The 17080-nt window shown below is 40.6% G+C and overlaps 1 protein-coding gene across 3 annotated transcripts in view; it reads right to left on the bottom strand.

Moving 5' to 3' along the window:
- Positions 1-17080, bottom strand: part of nphp3 (nephronophthisis 3) — an 80806-nt gene extending 63726 nt beyond the window's left edge. The window contains exons 1-15 of one of the 3 annotated variants that reach the window (XM_061922280.1): positions 16464-17080; positions 12276-12401; positions 12059-12209; positions 8575-8727; positions 8371-8504; positions 6778-6938; positions 6544-6700; positions 4293-4367; positions 4044-4214; positions 3878-3981; positions 3684-3798; positions 3472-3615; positions 3292-3389; positions 1126-1228; positions 962-1044 (exon numbers count right to left, since the gene is read on the bottom strand). In XM_061922280.1, coding sequence (XP_061778264.1) covers positions 962-1044; positions 1126-1228; positions 3292-3389; positions 3472-3615; positions 3684-3798; positions 3878-3981; positions 4044-4214; positions 4293-4367; positions 6544-6700; positions 6778-6938; positions 8371-8504; positions 8575-8727; positions 12059-12209; positions 12276-12401; positions 16464-16787 — 2099 coding nt within the window. In that variant the 5' untranslated portion in view covers positions 16788-17080. The remainder of the gene's footprint in view (positions 1-961; positions 1045-1125; positions 1229-3291; positions 3390-3471; positions 3616-3683; positions 3799-3877; positions 3982-4043; positions 4215-4292; positions 4368-6543; positions 6701-6777; positions 6939-8370; positions 8505-8574; positions 8728-12058; positions 12210-12275; positions 12402-16463) is intronic. The other 2 variants (XM_061922279.1, XM_061922278.1) reach the window with 2 other exon arrangements.

The following is a 17080-nucleotide window of genomic DNA, read 5'->3' as shown; positions in this document are numbered from 1 at the left end:
AAATGAGCAATATTTTGCACTGTTATACAATTTAATAAATCAGAAACTGATGACATAGTGCTGTATTTTACTTCTTTATCTCTTTTTTTCAACCAAAAATGCTTTGCTCTGATTAGGGGGTACTTGAATTTAAAAAATTTTCACAGGGGGCACATCACTGAAAAAAGGTTGAGAACCACTGCACTAGACAGCGGCACATTATTATGATTATTGATTTGCAAAAAAATATTTTTTGGACCAATTAGGTAAAGTTGCATAATTTCCCACGGCACACCAGACAATATCTCGCGGCATAGTGGTTGAAAATCACTGCTCTAATCCTACATTTCGATGGATTAACTGAGTCAGCAAGGGAGAAGTGCTCACAAACACAGATTTAGAAAGACTATTTTAGAAAACTAGCCTTGTTATCCATCCATCCGTTTCCTACCGCTCGTCCCTTCTGGGGTCGCTGTTATGCACACAGAAAAAAGTTTTACCCCTTTGAGTGGTGAGTAAAATACAAATGTGTTGCTTTTATTTTTTTTGATGGGTGTATCTGCATCTGTGCAAGTGCAACTTTTGTAAACATCACTCACACACCTTAAAACTGGGGTTGCACACCTAAAATTCAAAGGATGCTGGGGCTATTTTGATATATTTAATTTTCAAAGCCTATACAATATATAGATATTTTTAAAGAAAAATGTGTTGCAAAAGTCACATTTGAGTAGACAGCTTATCGAGGGCTCTTTCCGATTAGGGACAGACAGACAATTTAGAACACACATACGCAGATCTTAATACACACACTCAGATTAATATAGAGACACACAAATTAGTACACACGTACATAAATTGGATTACACGCGCACAGATTGAGATTAATATTTGCAAATTATTTTGCTACAATAACAGTTCCATAAGAAAGGCTTTACATAAAATGTAATCCATTATTATCAATATTATACGATATTTATACCTGGTGATTATCCTTGCCAACAGTGTGACGTATAGAGCGTTGCAGGTCGATGCAGAACGGCAATGCTTCTCCAGCTTCTTCTCCTACAAAACGAAAAAAAAAAATCAAAAATAAATATGTTCCTCCGCTTTTAAAATGGGACTCCTGTCGAACTGAACCCCCACCTGATCCTTGGACAGTTGGATATCCATGCTTTGGCACTCTGCAGTCACCACATTCCTGACCTCCGTGACACTCAGTGGATCCAGGTGGAGAGTGGGCCAAAGTCTGGAGACGGGGTAGGGATGCAACGATTATAGATTGACAGTATGATTGTAGTTGGAGCAATAATCACCATTATGATGCATTGGTCGATTTCACACAAAAAAAGTATAAAATCCCACAGAGATTTCTTAAGAGATTTTGATGTGTTACTTATCAGTGTCGGTATTAAGAGCATTTAAATAACGTTACAATATCAGTACAAAATAATACATAAGAAACAAAAAGTAGAATTAACAATAGTCTTTTTAATACAAGACTAAAATGAACTTTGTTGGGGGAAATGTTGCTCACGTTAGTAGTAAACTCAAGTGTCATCACCTGTCTGCCATGTCTATTTATTAATTTTATGCTGTATTAATCATAATTATTATTAGATCAAATTGTATGGTGTGGTTATTCTACAAGCTCCTTTTTCAGAATAATTGTATGTAAGTTATCATGAGTTCCCGATGAGCAGACAAAAGCTGTCTTTGATCTTACCAATCAAAAGGCTTGTAAAACTCCACTGTGTAGTAGAGATGCGCGGATAGGCAATTATATCATCCGCAACAGCATCACCAAAGTCGTCATTCGCCCGTCATTCGCCCGCCATTCACCCGAACCAACATTTTATCGGAACCGCAACCGCTCGCCGCCCGCCCGTTGTTATATATAAGAGGTCGGCCAACTTTACCACTCAAAGAGCTATTTTAACCGGTTTCACAGAGTAAAGAAGTCAATGGGAGCCGCTGATGTTCTCAAGAAATATCCGATTGTGTATATCCAAATAACATAAACAATGACGTGCTTAAAAGTCGTTGCCTTTGACGCTTTCTACGACATGTACAAACCGTTTGCCAGTCCAGCAACAAGTTAAATGTAGCTCCCGTTATCACACGTACAAGATTGAAAGGTATACTGGGTGATACAGAGTACACTGATGGTTGTGATATAAACAATTTTAACACTCTTACTAATATGCGCCACGCTGTGAAGCCACACCAAACAAGAATGACAAACACATTTGGGGAGAACATCGTCACAGTAATACAACATAAACTCAACACAACAAATATCCAGGATCCTCTGCATCCATGACAATTCCTGAATATATTTTACACCACCTTACCGACGCACGGGGTGGGGGGGCTGGGTTTGCTGCTAGCGGGGTGTATAATACAGTCAGTAAGTGTCATGGATGCAAATGATTCTGGGTATTTGTTGTTTTGCGTTTATGTTGTGTTACTGTGAGGATGTTCTCCCGAAATGTGTTTGTCATTCTTGTTTGGTGTGGCTTCACAGCATGGCGCATATTACTAAGAGTGTTAAAATTGTTTATATCACAACCATTAGTGTACTCTGTGTCACCCATTATGCTTTGCAGTCGTGTGCGTGTGTCTGTGGAAGCCACACACAATATGTTGCTGAACTGGCAAGTAGATCATACATGCTGTAGAAGGCGACAAAGCCAATGGCTTCCTAGCATGCCCTAATACTTACTAACTGGGTGACTGCCGGCTGTCATTCTAAAGCACGTTTACGTCTCCTATTATCTTCATCACTTTGTGACATGGGTCCTGGATGGCTTTTTGAATGGTTAAGGTTACCGATCCCAGAACCATGTACAATATATCAAATATTTCCGAATGGTTCAACCGCCACCCGCCCAAATCGAAATAAAATCTATTCTTTCGTCATGTCACCCACCTGACCCGCGGTTTATCCGCGGACTCCAAGGATGAGACCGCAAACCGCGCATCTCTAAAAGTCAGTGAGTCTCAGTTTGAAAAATTAATTAATTGTATCATTTTTCTTTTAATAAAAAATGAAAACGGGTCCCACAGACCTGAACACCACACAAGGGTGTACTGTAAGATCTTTTGTTAAAAAAAAAAAAAAGCCAATAAAGCAATTTTTTTGTGGTCCCCTTTATTTAGAAAAGTACTGAAATACATTTTAGTACCAGTACCGGTACCAAAATAATGGGTAATAGTAAAACCGGTTCATATTTGCACCCCTACACTGGGTCTCATGATTCAGTCATCAGAGCTCTGTTTTTTGCGTGACGTTTACAACTTGTGACTGACCTCCAGGCTTGAGGACATGTCTCTACGTTGACAGACACAACCACTCTGACATTGACGGGCAGCGGGTCAAGCAGCCACTTCATGTGTCTTTCTGCTTGCTACTCAAACAAAAAAAGACAATTGTTAGTAAAAATTAAGCTATAAGAGGATTTATGTTGGCCTGACTCGACGGCGCTTTACCTGTATTTGGTCGATAGAGTCAATAATGATGATGATGTTGCCGTGGTGACGCGCCGACAGCCTCTCCAGCCAGCGTGGGAACTCCTCCAAGATCTTGCCGGGCTCCATGGACAAGCCCAAAATGGACCAGAAGTGTTGGAGTAGCTGGTAGTTAGACAACAGACAATTCCTAAAGTTAAGAGGCAGTGCTTAAAAGTACGAGGCTGTCTCACTTTGACCGTGAGGCGCTTGATGATAAGGACAGGCTCTGAGCTGGAGGAAAAGGGGTGTCCCACAAAATGGTACAGGAACAAGGTGTTGGGGGTCTGCTTCTGCTGCAGTTCCATCCTGCAGAGGACAAGCCGCACATTGAGTGAGTTCATGCTCTGCTCTGAGGGAAAAAGGGATGGACTTGAGAAATTCTGACCATTTGGCGAGCAGGAGAGACTTTCCAGACCCTGGCCCACCTGACACCAGCAGAGGGGGCGTCGGAGGAGGGGCGGCGATCATGTCGTTGAGACGCTCCACATACTGAAGACAGTGACGTTCAAGAAGACCACCACGATCCAGAACCCCTCGGAGGTGAATCTCACCTTCTGGAATCCCATCTGGGAGGCGGTGCTGCTGCAAGCCTGGTGGTAGGACTCCATCTGCTCCTGCTCATCATGCAGGTCCCACAGGACATCGCCCGAGTCTTCCTCACGGCCGTCGTCAAGCCCAGAGTCCTTCGGGTCGACGTCTGCTCCTTCGAGACCGAGTAACTCCTTAAAGGAAAGAGTAAGATAAGGACCAAAAAAAAAAAAAAAACGAGTCTTAAGTACACCTGGGTGAATAGGAAGTACCTGCTTGATGACTTTCTCCAGCTGAGCAGAAATGAGGGCAGCGCCATCCTCTGCAGAACCGCTGTGATCCAGCACCTGTGCAGACGTTCAACATAAGTATGGAACGACCAGCAGAAGGCAGACTATAAAAAAAAACAAAAAACCTTATGTCAAGGATATTTAACTTAATTGTTTTGGGGGCCACATTTCAATCAAAGTTTATTTATACAGCCCTTAATCACAAGTGTCTCAAAGGGCTGCACAAGCCACTACGACATCCTCGGCTCAGATCCCTAAGGAACCCCTGACCTCTCCCTTCACTTATTTTTGTGTATTACAGGAGTACCAGCGTCTTGATTTTGGTTCATTTGTTTTGTCGGAGTTAAAGGAGCGCTCTGCTGTTTTTTTAAAGACGTTCTGCAAAAAACTTGAGTCTCTCAAAAGTAGTTTTTTTTTTTTTAATTGAACTCGCGGAACACCAGTTGCACATGCCATCCATCTATCCATCTTCTTCCACTTATCCAAGGTCGGGTTGCGGGGGCAGCAGCCTAAGCAGGGAAGCCCAGACTTCCCTCTCCCCAGCCACTTTGTCCAACTCCTCCCGGGGGAGATCAACTGGGAGACATAGTCTTCCCAACGTGTCCTGGGTCTTCCCCGTGGCCTCCTACCGGTCGGACGTGCCCGAAACACCTCCGTAGGGAGGCCTTCGGGTGGCATCATGACCAGATGCCCAAACCACCTCATCTGGCTCCTCTCGATGTGGAGGAGCAGCGGCTTTACTTTGAGCTCCTCCCGGATGGCAGAGCTTCTCACCCTATCTCTAAGGGAGAGCCCCGCCATCCGGCGGAGGAAACTCATTTCGGCCGCTTGTACCCGTGATCTCGTCCTTTCGGTCATAACCCAAAGCTCATGACCTTAGGTGAGGATGGGAACGTAGATCGACGGGTGAATTGAGAGCTTTGCCTTTCGGCACAGCTCCTTCTTCGCCACAACGGATCGATACAGCGTCCGCATTACTGACGACGCCGCACTGATCCGCCTCTCGATCTCACAATCCACTCTTCCCTCACTCGTGAACAAGACTCCTAGGTACTTGAACTCCTCCACTTGGGGCAGGGTCTCCTCCCAACACAGTCACATAATATATGCGGCTTTTACACACACATAGGTTAATGCAAGGCCCACTTGGTCAACAGCCATACAGGTCACACTGAGGGTGGCCGTATAAACAATTTTAACACTGTTACAAATATGAGCCACACTGTAAACCCACACCAGACAAGAATGACAAACACATTTCGGGAGAACATCCGCACCGTAACACAACATAAACACAACAGAACAAATACCCAGAAGCCTTTGCAGCACTAACTCTTCCGGGACGCTACAATATACACCCCAGCTACCACCAAACCACGCCCTTCATTGAACTCGCATCCAAGAAAAGATGGCAGGTATCTGGCTTGGGCACATCAGATTAGATCAGTGTGTCGCAAACTGAGCAGTAAAAAGACCTGAATGGTTGATTTATTCATTGTTTTTTTATTTTCAAATTTATTAGCCTGTGGAAAAAGTTAATGTTGATATTTACCTCAGAAGGCTGCAAATAGAAAAGAGGCATTGATTTTTTATTTAATGTGCCATTGATGTTTTTTCGTTTGTTTTTTGAAAGTTGATTTTGCACTTTTAAGTTATGTAAGCGTTGCTTGTTCCATATTCAGTGTTAAAGCAAATTAGTGTAGCAAACTGAACAATAATTTACATTTTACTCATGAACTTTCTCTTGCTACTTCAAGGCTTGAATGTTTGGTTCATTCATTATTGTTATTTTATTTTCAAATGTATTATTAGCCTGTGGAAAAAGTTTATTTTGATATTTACCTCAGAAGGCTGCAAATAGAAAAGAGGCATTACAATTGTATTTAAATTGTATCTGATATGCCATTGATATTTTTTTAATTATTATTTAAAACTCAATTTTGCATGTCACTATAAAGTTATATAAGCCTTGCTTGTTCAATATTGAAAAGTGGGTCCCTATTAAAAGGTTAATTTGTTCAACCTTGGCCCGCGGCTTTGTTCAGTTTAAAATTTTGGCCCACTCTGTATTTGAGCTTGACACCCGTGCTCTAATGTAACCTGGACGCATTTCCCCCCCAAAATAAAAAAACCCAAAAGCAATGTCTTTGTGATAAAAGTCACTTCCATCTGATAAATGGAAGTGACAATCAGAAGTGGTGCTGTGCTTTTTCAAATTGAAAATATGCAGCACCTTAATCTTAGCAGCGGTGTCTGCAGCATTGAGCCTCTCCAGAAGTGTCCTCGTCGGGCCAGACAGGTCAGCGTCTTCTTGAGTCTTGAGGTACAGCATTAAAGGATGGCCATCTGGATTTTTCACAAACGCCTCCTGGCAGTCCTCCACCACGGAGCTTCAACATGACAACAAAACAATTCAACTTTGAACCATGCACTGCTAGCTTGGGTCCTAATTGTTAATAAATGTTACCTGCTGACAGTGGATTTGAGAAGCAGCACACACACGGAACTCCTCTCTATCTCCTGCTTTCGTACCAAAGCGTATAAGGCAGCATTGTCTTTTGGAAAGCAGACGTTTAGATAGAAATGTCCCAGAGCCTCACACAGCCTTCTTAGGGCAGGAGAGTATTTCTGCAACCAAAGCATGAAACATTCACTAACAGCAATTTGGAACTTATTGTGAAGCTAAGCAAACACACGTCTACGCTCTAAATATATATTTTTTGGCGTACCCCAGTGATCAATACTGGGACCAAAATTGTTCAATGTCTATACCAGGGGTCGGGAACCTTTTTGGCTGAAAGAGCCATTTAAGCCAAATATTTTAAAATGTATTTCCTTGAGAGCCATATAATATTTCTTAACACTGAATACAACTAAATGTCTGCATTTTTAAGTAAGACCAACTTTTATAGAGTATAATATGTCACAAAACTCGTTTGGCAACAGTAGTGGCGACCCCAAGAAGCAGGAACCAGGAGAGCGAAGAGCAGGTAAGATGCTTTTAATATCATCAACAGAGGAGAATGAAGCAGTCTTGCATGTACAGTTCTAAACAATAGTCAATCTTTGAGCCCTGAGGAGCGCGTGAGACAAGAATAAATAAAAACATGCTGATTGGCAGCAGGTGTGGACCAGCTGCCAATCAACAGCAGGTGAGGGAAAAACACACAGAGCCCAGTGGGACAAGCAGGAAATGGAAACAAAATAAGAGCACTAATGGGAAGTAAATACAAAATAAAGAAGCACAAACAGAAATTGAGTGACAGATCTTCACATGATAAGTCTGTTATTGTTTTTAATAACATTGTTATCCGGAAGCTCACCGATGATAAATAAAATTACTTCTACCATTAATGCGACTTCTTGAACAGGTGCGGTAGAAAAACAGATGGATGGATTAAAATTTATGAGAATGTTTTATATTTTGAACGTTATTTTTAACACTGTGATTATCAGCGGAATTATTCATTACTTTTCATGTTAAGCAATGTCAGCTAAGATTTATCTGAGAGCCAGATGCAGTCATCAAAAGAGCCACATCTGGCTCGAGAGCCAAAGGTTCCCTACCCTTGCTCTATACAAACGACATTTGTAAAGTTACAATGGGCCTAAAGTTAGTATTATTTGCAGACGATACAACCGCATTTTGTTCAGGAGAAAACACACATAATACAAATAATAACAGAAGAAATAAAAAAATTACAGTATTTTCCGGACTATAGGGCGCAATGTCAGGTCTATTTTAATACAACAGGCTCATCGGATTATAGGGCACATTAAAGACGTCATATTATTATTTTTTTTTCTAAATGTAAAACACTTCCTTGTGGTCTACATCAGTGTTCCCAAACCTTTTTTCCACCAGGGACCGCTTTAATGAATGCATTATTTTCTCGGACCGGCTTTCTACATGTAAATTAGCCTTTGCCCACAATCTGGTCATGATAACCGAGATATGAAATGAACATATATCGTTACATCCCAAGTACGCATGTTTTAAATCAAGTAATACCATAACCATGCATTGACAATAAATGATATTGAGAAAATGGGGCAAGACCTTGCTAAAGATGTCCATCTCTGCTTTGGTCTCTGACGTGGAGATGAAGTAGCAGCGCACCGTGTTGCTCCACAAGGCCTGTGGCACATGTGGAGACACCTGCAGCAGGCTGGCCACTGCAGCATCCCAATCATCTGTCAACACCAGGCAGGAAGTCGTCATTCCTAACGCTTCCTCAACACCTCGGGCACTCTGCTGACTCACCTCTGCTCACGTTGGCAAAAGGGCCCTCCACGTCCATTAGGCTTTGTGCCAACTCTGGTCCACGAAACATCTGCTGCAGTTGCATCATGCTGCCCATGGAGGGCTCGCTTCCCAGCACACCTCCAGTCCAGTACTCACACTGGTTACCTGCAGCTGGACACACAGGAAATTCATGTGGAACATACGGTGGAATGTTCAAGGATTCAAGATGCTGATTAGACAGCATGATTATTGCACAGGTGTGCCTTTATAGATGGGTGTCAAACTCTGGCCCGCGGACAGAATTGGCCCGCCGTGTAATTTAATTTGGCCCTTGAGGCAGTATGAAATTAACATTAGAGCTGGCCCGCCGGTTTTATACAGCGCCAGTGCCGCTGTAACACCGTATTCACCACTAATACTCATACATGCCAACCCTCCCGATTTTCCCGGACTCCCAAAATTCAGTGCCCCAGCCGAAAATCTCCCGGGGTAAACATTTTCCCGAATTTCTCCCCATTTCTACCCGGACGACGATATTGGGGGTGTGCATTAACGGCACTGTCTTTAGCGTCCTCTTCAACCTGTCGTCACGTCCGCTTTTCCTACATTGAAATAGCATGCCAACCCGGTCACATAATATATGCGTCTTTTACACACACACAAGTGAATGCAATGCATACTTGTTCAACAGCCATACAGGTCACACCGAGGGTGGTCGTATAAACAACTTCATCAATCTTACAAATATGCACCACACTGTGAACCCACACCAAACAAGAATAACAAACACATTTCGGCAGAACATCTGCACCGCAACACAACATAAACACAACAGAACAAATACCCAGAACCCCTTGGAGGACTAACTCTTCCGGGACGATACAATATAGCCCCCTCAAGCAATAATTAATGTTTTACTCATGCACTTTCTCTTGCTACTTCAAGGCTTGAATGTTTGATTAATTTGTTATTGTTATTTTATTTGCAAATGTATTATTATCCTGTGGAAAAAGTTCATTTTGATATTTAGCTGAGAGGGCTGCAAATAGAAAAAAGGCATTCAATTTTTATTTAAATTTTATTTGATATGCCATTTATATTTTTTTATTAATAATATTATCATTTAAAACTCAATTTTACATGTCACTATAAAATTATATAAGCCTTGCTTGTTCAATATTCAATGCAAAACTTGTTCGGGTCCTTATTAAAAGGTTAATTTGTTCAACCTTGGCCCGTGGCTTTATTCAGTTTTAAATTTTGGCCCACTCTGTATTTGAGTTTGACACCCCTGCTGTAAAAGGTCTCAATAAATTGTGGATTTTTTTTCAAACCTGTGCCTCAGAATTGAATTGAATGTTTCTCAATCATAACTCGTCTTCTAAGAAAGTGTTTTTCAACCAATGTGCCGTGAGATACAGTCTTGTGTGCCGTGGGAGATTATCTACTTTCACCTATTTGGGTTAAACATTTTTTTTTGCAAACCAGTAATTAGTCTGCAAATGATGTGTCGGTGCTGTCTAGAGTTCGGCAGAGTAACCGTGTAATACTCTTCCATATCTGTAGGTGGCAGCCGAAAACGAATTGCTTTGAAGATGTCGGAAACAGCGGGAGGCAGTGTGCAGGTAAAAAGGTGTCTAATGCTTAAACCAAAAATAAAAACAAGCTGCATGCCCCTAAGAAAAGGCATTGAAGCTTAGGGAAGGATATGCAGAACAAAACTGAATTGGCTGCAAAGTAAACAAAAACAGAATGCTGGACAACACCAAAGACTTACCGTGGAGCGAAGACGGCGTCCAAAAAGTGCATCCGAACATTAATGTCAATCAACAATGTCCCCGCAAAGAAGGAAAAATACAACTAAAATCTTCTTGATCGCTAAAACAAAGTAGATGCTGGAGATATCGCTCAAAGGAAAACATGAAACTGCTACAGTAAAATACCAAAAAAAGACAACAGGCCATTAAAATAGGAGCGCAGGACAAGAACTAAAACACTACACAAAGGAAAACAGCAATAAACTCAAAATAAGTCACGGCGTGATGTGACAGTACACCTACTTTGAAACAAGAGCTATATTGATGCATGCTTGGTTATGGTTTAAAGTCATATCCAACAATTGCGACAACGACTTTTTACTGTCAACTGAGTTTCGTTTTTTAATGGTGTCTGCTGGTGCTGTGCCTCCGGATTTTTTCAACGTGAAAAAATGTGCCTTGGCTCAAAAAAGGTTAAAAAACACTGTTCTAAGGCACTTTATAGAATTTTGCGGTACACCCAACCGACCTCCAAGATTGTCTGAGACCAGTCACCAGGACAGCTGCTGCAACAATCGGTTTGCACAGCGGAATAGTTTCTGACCAAGCTGTCAGAAACCGTCTCAGAGACATTTATTGACGTCAACGTGGATCGATTGGCCCATGTAGTGGGCGGGGCATTTGTTATGGAAAAACAACACAACGATATGAAATGTGGACTCGTCAGACCACAGAACACTTTTCCAGTTTGCATCAATCCATCTTAGATGATCTCGGGCCCAGAGAAGCCGGCAGCGTTTCTGGATGTTGTTGATAAATGGCTTTCGATTTGCATAGTAGAGTTTTAGCTTGCACTTACAAATGTAGTGAGGAACTGTATTTAGTGACAGTGTTTTTCTGAAGTGTTCCTGGCCCATGTGGTGATATCCTTTAGAGATTGATGTCGGTTTTTGATACAGTGCCGTCTGAGGGATCGAAGGTCACCGTCATTCAATGTTGGTTTCCGGCCATGCCTCTTACGTGGAGCGATTTCTCCAGATTCTCTGAACCTTTTGATCATATTATGGACCGTAGATGTTGAAATCCCTAAATTTCTTGCAATTGCACTTTGAGAAACGCTGTTCTTAAACTGTTTTGACTATTTGCTCACGCAGTTGTGGACAAAGGGGTGTACCTCGCCCCATCCTTTCTTGTGAAGGACTGAGCATTTTTTGGGAAGCTGTTTTTATACCCAATCATGGCACAAACCTGTTCCCAATTAGCCTGCACACCTGTGGGATGTTCCAAATAAGTGTTTGAGGGGCATTCCTCAACTTTATCAGTATTTATTGCCACCTTTCCCAACTTCTTTGTCACGTGTTGCTGGCATCAAAATCTAAATCTAAAGTTAATGAATATTTGCAAAAAAAAAAAATGTTTATCAGTTTGAACATCAAATATGTTGTCTTTGTAGCATATTCAACTGAATATGGGTTGAAAATGATTTGCAAATCATTGTATTCCGTTTATATTTACATCTAACACAATTTCCCAACTCATATGGAAACGGTGTTTGTATCTCCGCCATGTTTACATGGTTTGATTCCACATTTTCGTCAATTATGGAGGTCTAAAATACCTAAACCAGGTAGATTTCTGGGAGTAAAAAAAGTGTTGCGTTCATATTTTCGTTGATACTATGTTGTAAAAGAAACTTGTGCTGGACTTGGAAGCTCCTACTGTTTTGTCGACTGTGTGATATTTACCTGTCACAGTGGTTTGGTTGTCGTCTGAATCCGAATCATTGGGAGAGTAAACCTGGATGCCCTGAGCTTGCAGCTGTTGCAGTTTGGATTCCAAGTCCCTCTTAGCACGAAGGAGATCCTGAATTTCCTTCTCCTTCGTCTCCCGAAAGATCTGACGGCGGAGAGCTCGATAAGACAACGCACGATAAAGTGATGGTAGCGTTACCTTTTGGTTTACCTTAAATTGTCTTTTCACTTTGTCCCGGTCGTGCTCAAAGGTGGAAGCCCTCTCCATTGCCTGGTACTTTGTCTCCAACGCGTTCTCCTTCTCCCTCAGGATCTTCTGGTAGGTCTTCTGCAAAGCCTACGGGCACAAGGCGACAAAGTTGGGGTCAAAAATGAGGTTGCTTTAATCAAAACTGAAAATTGCACCCAACACAACATACAGGTCTAGAATTTTTACTTTTTAAGATCAAGGCAAGTGTTGCCTTGAACAAGGGCTCATATTTTAGGTCAAAATGTGTCTTCATACACATTTTGGAGCGGCTAATAATCGTGTACATTACAGCAAATAGCCAGCAATTCTTAGTATCATTATCAACATGTAAAATATTTGGTCTTTTAACAGTGTGTCTATTTATTTCAGTTATTTTGACAATAACTTGGTAAACAGTGTGTGTATAAGTACTTTTTGAGCACATTTAAAAATATGGCGATAATGATGATAGCTGTGTTAATTTTGATATCGTTACATCCCCAATGATAACACAGTAAAAAGTATTAATTAGAGATGTCCGATAATGGCTTTTTTGCCGATATTCCGATATTGTCCAACTCTTAATTACCGATACTGATATCAACCAATACCGATATATACAGTTGTGGAATGAACACGTTATTATGCCTAATTTTGTTGTGATGCCCCGCTGGATGCATTAAACAATGTAACAAGGTTGTCCAAAGTAAATCAACTCCATCCATCCATTTTCTACCGCTCGTCGCTTTTGGGGTCGCTGGAGCCTATCTCAGCTGCATTCGGGTGGTAGGCGGGGTACACCCTGGACAAGTCGCCACCTCATCACAGGGCTGTAAATCAACTCAAGTAATGGAAAAAAAAAATGCCAACATGGTACCGCCATATTTGTTATTGAAGTCACAAAGTGCATTTTTTTTTTAACATGCCTCAAAACAGCAGCTTGCAATTTGGTACATGCTCTCCCTGAGAGAGCATGAGGAGATTGAGGTGGACGGGGATGGGGAGGGGGGGTTGGGGTGGTGGTGTAGGAGATGGCACATTGCTGCAAGGGATTCTGGGTATTTGTTCTGTTGTGTTTACGTTGTGTTACGGTGCGGATGTTCTCCCGAAATGTGTTTGTCATTCTTGTTTGGTGTGGGTTCACAGTGTGGCGCATATTTGTAACAGTGTTAAAGTTGTTTATACAGCCACCCTCAGTGTGACATGTATGGCTGTTGACCAAGTATGCATTGTATTCACTTGTGTGTGTGAAAAGCTGTAGATATTATGTGACTGGGACAGCGCGCAAAGGCAGTGCCTTTAGGGTTTAATGGCGCTCTATACTCCTCCCTACGTCCGTGTACACTGCGACGTTTTAAAGTCATAAATTTTACTTTTTGAAACCGATAAGGATCATTTTGAAACCGATACTGATCATTTCCAATATTACATTTTAAAGCATTTATCCGATATTTTCGGACATCTCTAGTTTTAATTGATTTATAAATGTACCAGGAAACAAACCTGTTTTGTACACTGTTGATATGTTTCAATGTGAAGTAGGGTGTAAAGTTAAAGTACCAATGATTGTCACACACACACTAGGTGTGGTGAAATGTGTCCTCTGCATTCTACCCATCCCCTTGTTCACCCCCCTGGGAGGTAAAGGGAGCAGTGAGCAGCAACAGTGGCCGCACCCGGGAATCATTCTTTAACCCCCAATTCCAACCCTTGATGCTGAGTGCCAAGCAGGGAGGTAATGGGTCCCATTTTTATAGTTTTTGGTATGACTCGACCGGGGTTTGAACTCACGACCTACCGATCTCAGGGCGGACACTCTAACCCAGGGGTCACCAACCTTTTAGAAACCAAAAGCTACTTCTTGGGTACTGATTTACTAGAAGGGCTACCAGTTTGATACACACTTAAATAAATTGCCAGAAATAGCCAATTTGCTCAATTTACCTTTAATAGATAAAGCTATATATATAAAAAAAAATGGGAAGGTCTGTCTGTCATTCCGTCGTACATTTTTTTTCCTTTTACGCAAGGTTTTTTGTAGAGAATAAATGATGAAAAAAACAATTGATCCGTTTAAAAGAGAAAACACGAAAAAAATGAAAATAAAATTTTGAAAGATAGTTTATTTTCAATTTCGACTCTTTAAAATTCAAAATTCAAACAAAAAAAATGAATAGAAAAACTAGCTGATTCGAATCTTTTTGAAAAAAATAAAAAAATAATTTATACAACATCATTAGTAATTTTTCCTGATTAAGATTAATTTTAGAATTTTGATGACATGTTTTAAAAAGGTTAAAATCCAATCTGCACTTTGTTAGAATATATAACAAATTGGACCAAGCTATATTTCTAACAAAGACAAATCATTATTTCTTTTAGATTTTCCAGAACAAAAATTGTAAAAGAAATTCAAAAGACTTTGAAATAAGACTTAAATTTAATTCTACAGATTTTCTAGATTTGCCAGAATATTTGTTTGGAATTTTAATCATAATAAGTTTGAAGAAATATTTCACAAATATTCTTCGTCGAAAAAACAGAAGCTAAAATTAAAGAATTAAATTAAAATGTATTTATTATTTTTTTAAATAATAATAAAAAAATATATACTTGAACATTGATTTAAACTGTAAGGAAAGAAGAGGAAGGAGTTTAAAAGGTAAAATAGTATATGTGTTTAAACGGTTTTAAACGGCCCGCTACTGATGGGACCCCAAAATTTGGTGCTACGCCCCTGCATGGAGGATATACCAGATCAGGGGTCACCAACTCTGTGCCCGCGGGCACCAGGTCGTCCGTAAGGATCAGATGAGTCGCTCGCTGGCCTGTTGTAAAAATAGCTCAAATAGCAGCAATTACCATTGAGCTGCCTCTATTTTTTAAATTGTATTTATTTACTAGCAAGCTGGTCTCGCTTTGCTCGACATTTTTAATTCTAAGAGAGACAAAACTCAAATAAAATTTGAAAACCAAAGAAAATATTTTAAAGACTTGGTCTTCACTTCATTTAATTTTTTACTTTGCTTCATATAACTTTCAAAAAGACATTTTTAGAGAAAAAATACAACCTTAAAAATGATTTTAGGATTTTTAAACACATATACTTTTTTACCTTTTAAATTCCTTCCTCTTATTTCCTGACAATTTAAATAAATGTTCAAGTATTTTTTTTATTGTAAAGAGTAATAAATACATTTTAATTTAATTCTTCATTTTAGCTTATGTTTTTTCGACGAAGAATATTTGGGAAATATTTCTTCAAACTTATTATGATTAAAATTCAAAAAAATTATTCTGGCAAATCTAGAAAATCTTTAGAATCAAATTTAAATCTTATTTCAAAGTCTTTTGACTTTATTTAAAAAATGTTGTTCTGGAAAATCTAGAAGAGACAATGATTTGTCTTTGTTAGAAATATATCGCTTTGTCCAATTTGTTATATATTCTAACAAAGTGCAGATTGGATTTTAACCTATTTAAAACATGTCATCAAAATTCTAAAATTAATCTTAATCAGGAAAAATTACAAATGATGTCCCATAAATTATTTTTAATTTTTTTCAAAAAGATTCAAATTAGCTAGTTTTTCTCTTCTTTTTTCCGGTTGAATTTTGAATTTTAAAAAGCCGAAATCTAAGATAAACTATGTTTCAAATTTGAATTTTCATTTTTTTTGTGTTTTCTCTCCTTTTAAACCGTTCAATTAAGTGTTTTTTTCATCATTTATTCTCTACAAAAAAACCTTATGTACAAGGAAAAAAAATGTACAACGGAATGACAGACAGACCTACCCATTTTTTTAATTTATTTATATTTTTTAATTAAAGGTAAATTGAGTAAATTGACTATTTCTGGCAATTTATTTAAGTGTGTATCAAACTGGTAGCCCTTCACATTAATCAGTACCCAAGAAATAGCTCTTGGCTTCAAAAAGGTTGGTGACCCCTGGTCTAGAAGTAACCTGACTAGCTTGTCCTGGGATGTTTTGGAGTCTAGATTTGAGGATTTTGAAGGCGCTGCAATGGTCATGCGGTGACATCACTCATTGAAGTCAGAGATCACTGAAGACCAAGGGGGGAAACGCACGGCCCGCCACTGATGGGACCCCAGAATTTGTTGCTACGCCCCTGCATGGAGGAATATACCAGATGAACCAAGTTATTCTACCTGTAGCTCGGCTCTCAGCCTCTTGTTCTCCTCGTCCAGCTTGGCCTCCTTCTTTTGCATGGACGTAATCTCGTTGTTCTTGCTGACACGGAAGATCTCGTACTCTTTCCGGAGGCGTTCGTACTCGGCGGCGTACTCCAGGTCCACGGAGCCCGTCGACTTGAAACTGGCGCCGATCACCCGTGGCCCCCGGCGGAAGGAGCTGCGCAGTAGCCGGGCTTTGGGCTTGACCTCCACGGGGATCTCGCAGGCCTCTCCGCCGTCGGCCCCGTAGCCGTCCTCGATCACCTCGCCCGGGCTGACCAGGGAGGACGCCGTGCCCATGATGGCGGGCGCATAGATGCTCTTGGAAGCTAACTCGCTGGCAAAACTACTTGTTGCTGTTCCGGCTAGCGAGGACTAGCATTCACGACAAACTAGGGTTTAGTAGCTGGCAAACAAAAGTTTTCACACGATAACATGGCGGTAATTAAACACCCACTGAAACGCGGAAAGTCCGTCATGCTCAAAAGTTGGTTTAAAAATGTAAAAAGGAAAAAAAAAGTGACGTGTTGTCGACTTCTGGCTTACCTTCTGGCTGCCTTGGTAACGAGGAGCGTCTACGGAAGCTCGCACTA

This window comes from Nerophis ophidion, linkage group LG15 (genome assembly GCF_033978795.1).
Source record: "Nerophis ophidion isolate RoL-2023_Sa linkage group LG15, RoL_Noph_v1.0, whole genome shotgun sequence".
Classification (NCBI taxonomy): domain Eukaryota; kingdom Metazoa; phylum Chordata; class Actinopteri; order Syngnathiformes; family Syngnathidae; genus Nerophis; species Nerophis ophidion.
The sequence above is the reverse complement of the archived record's forward strand: the minus strand, read 5'-3'. Positions and strand labels throughout refer to the sequence as shown.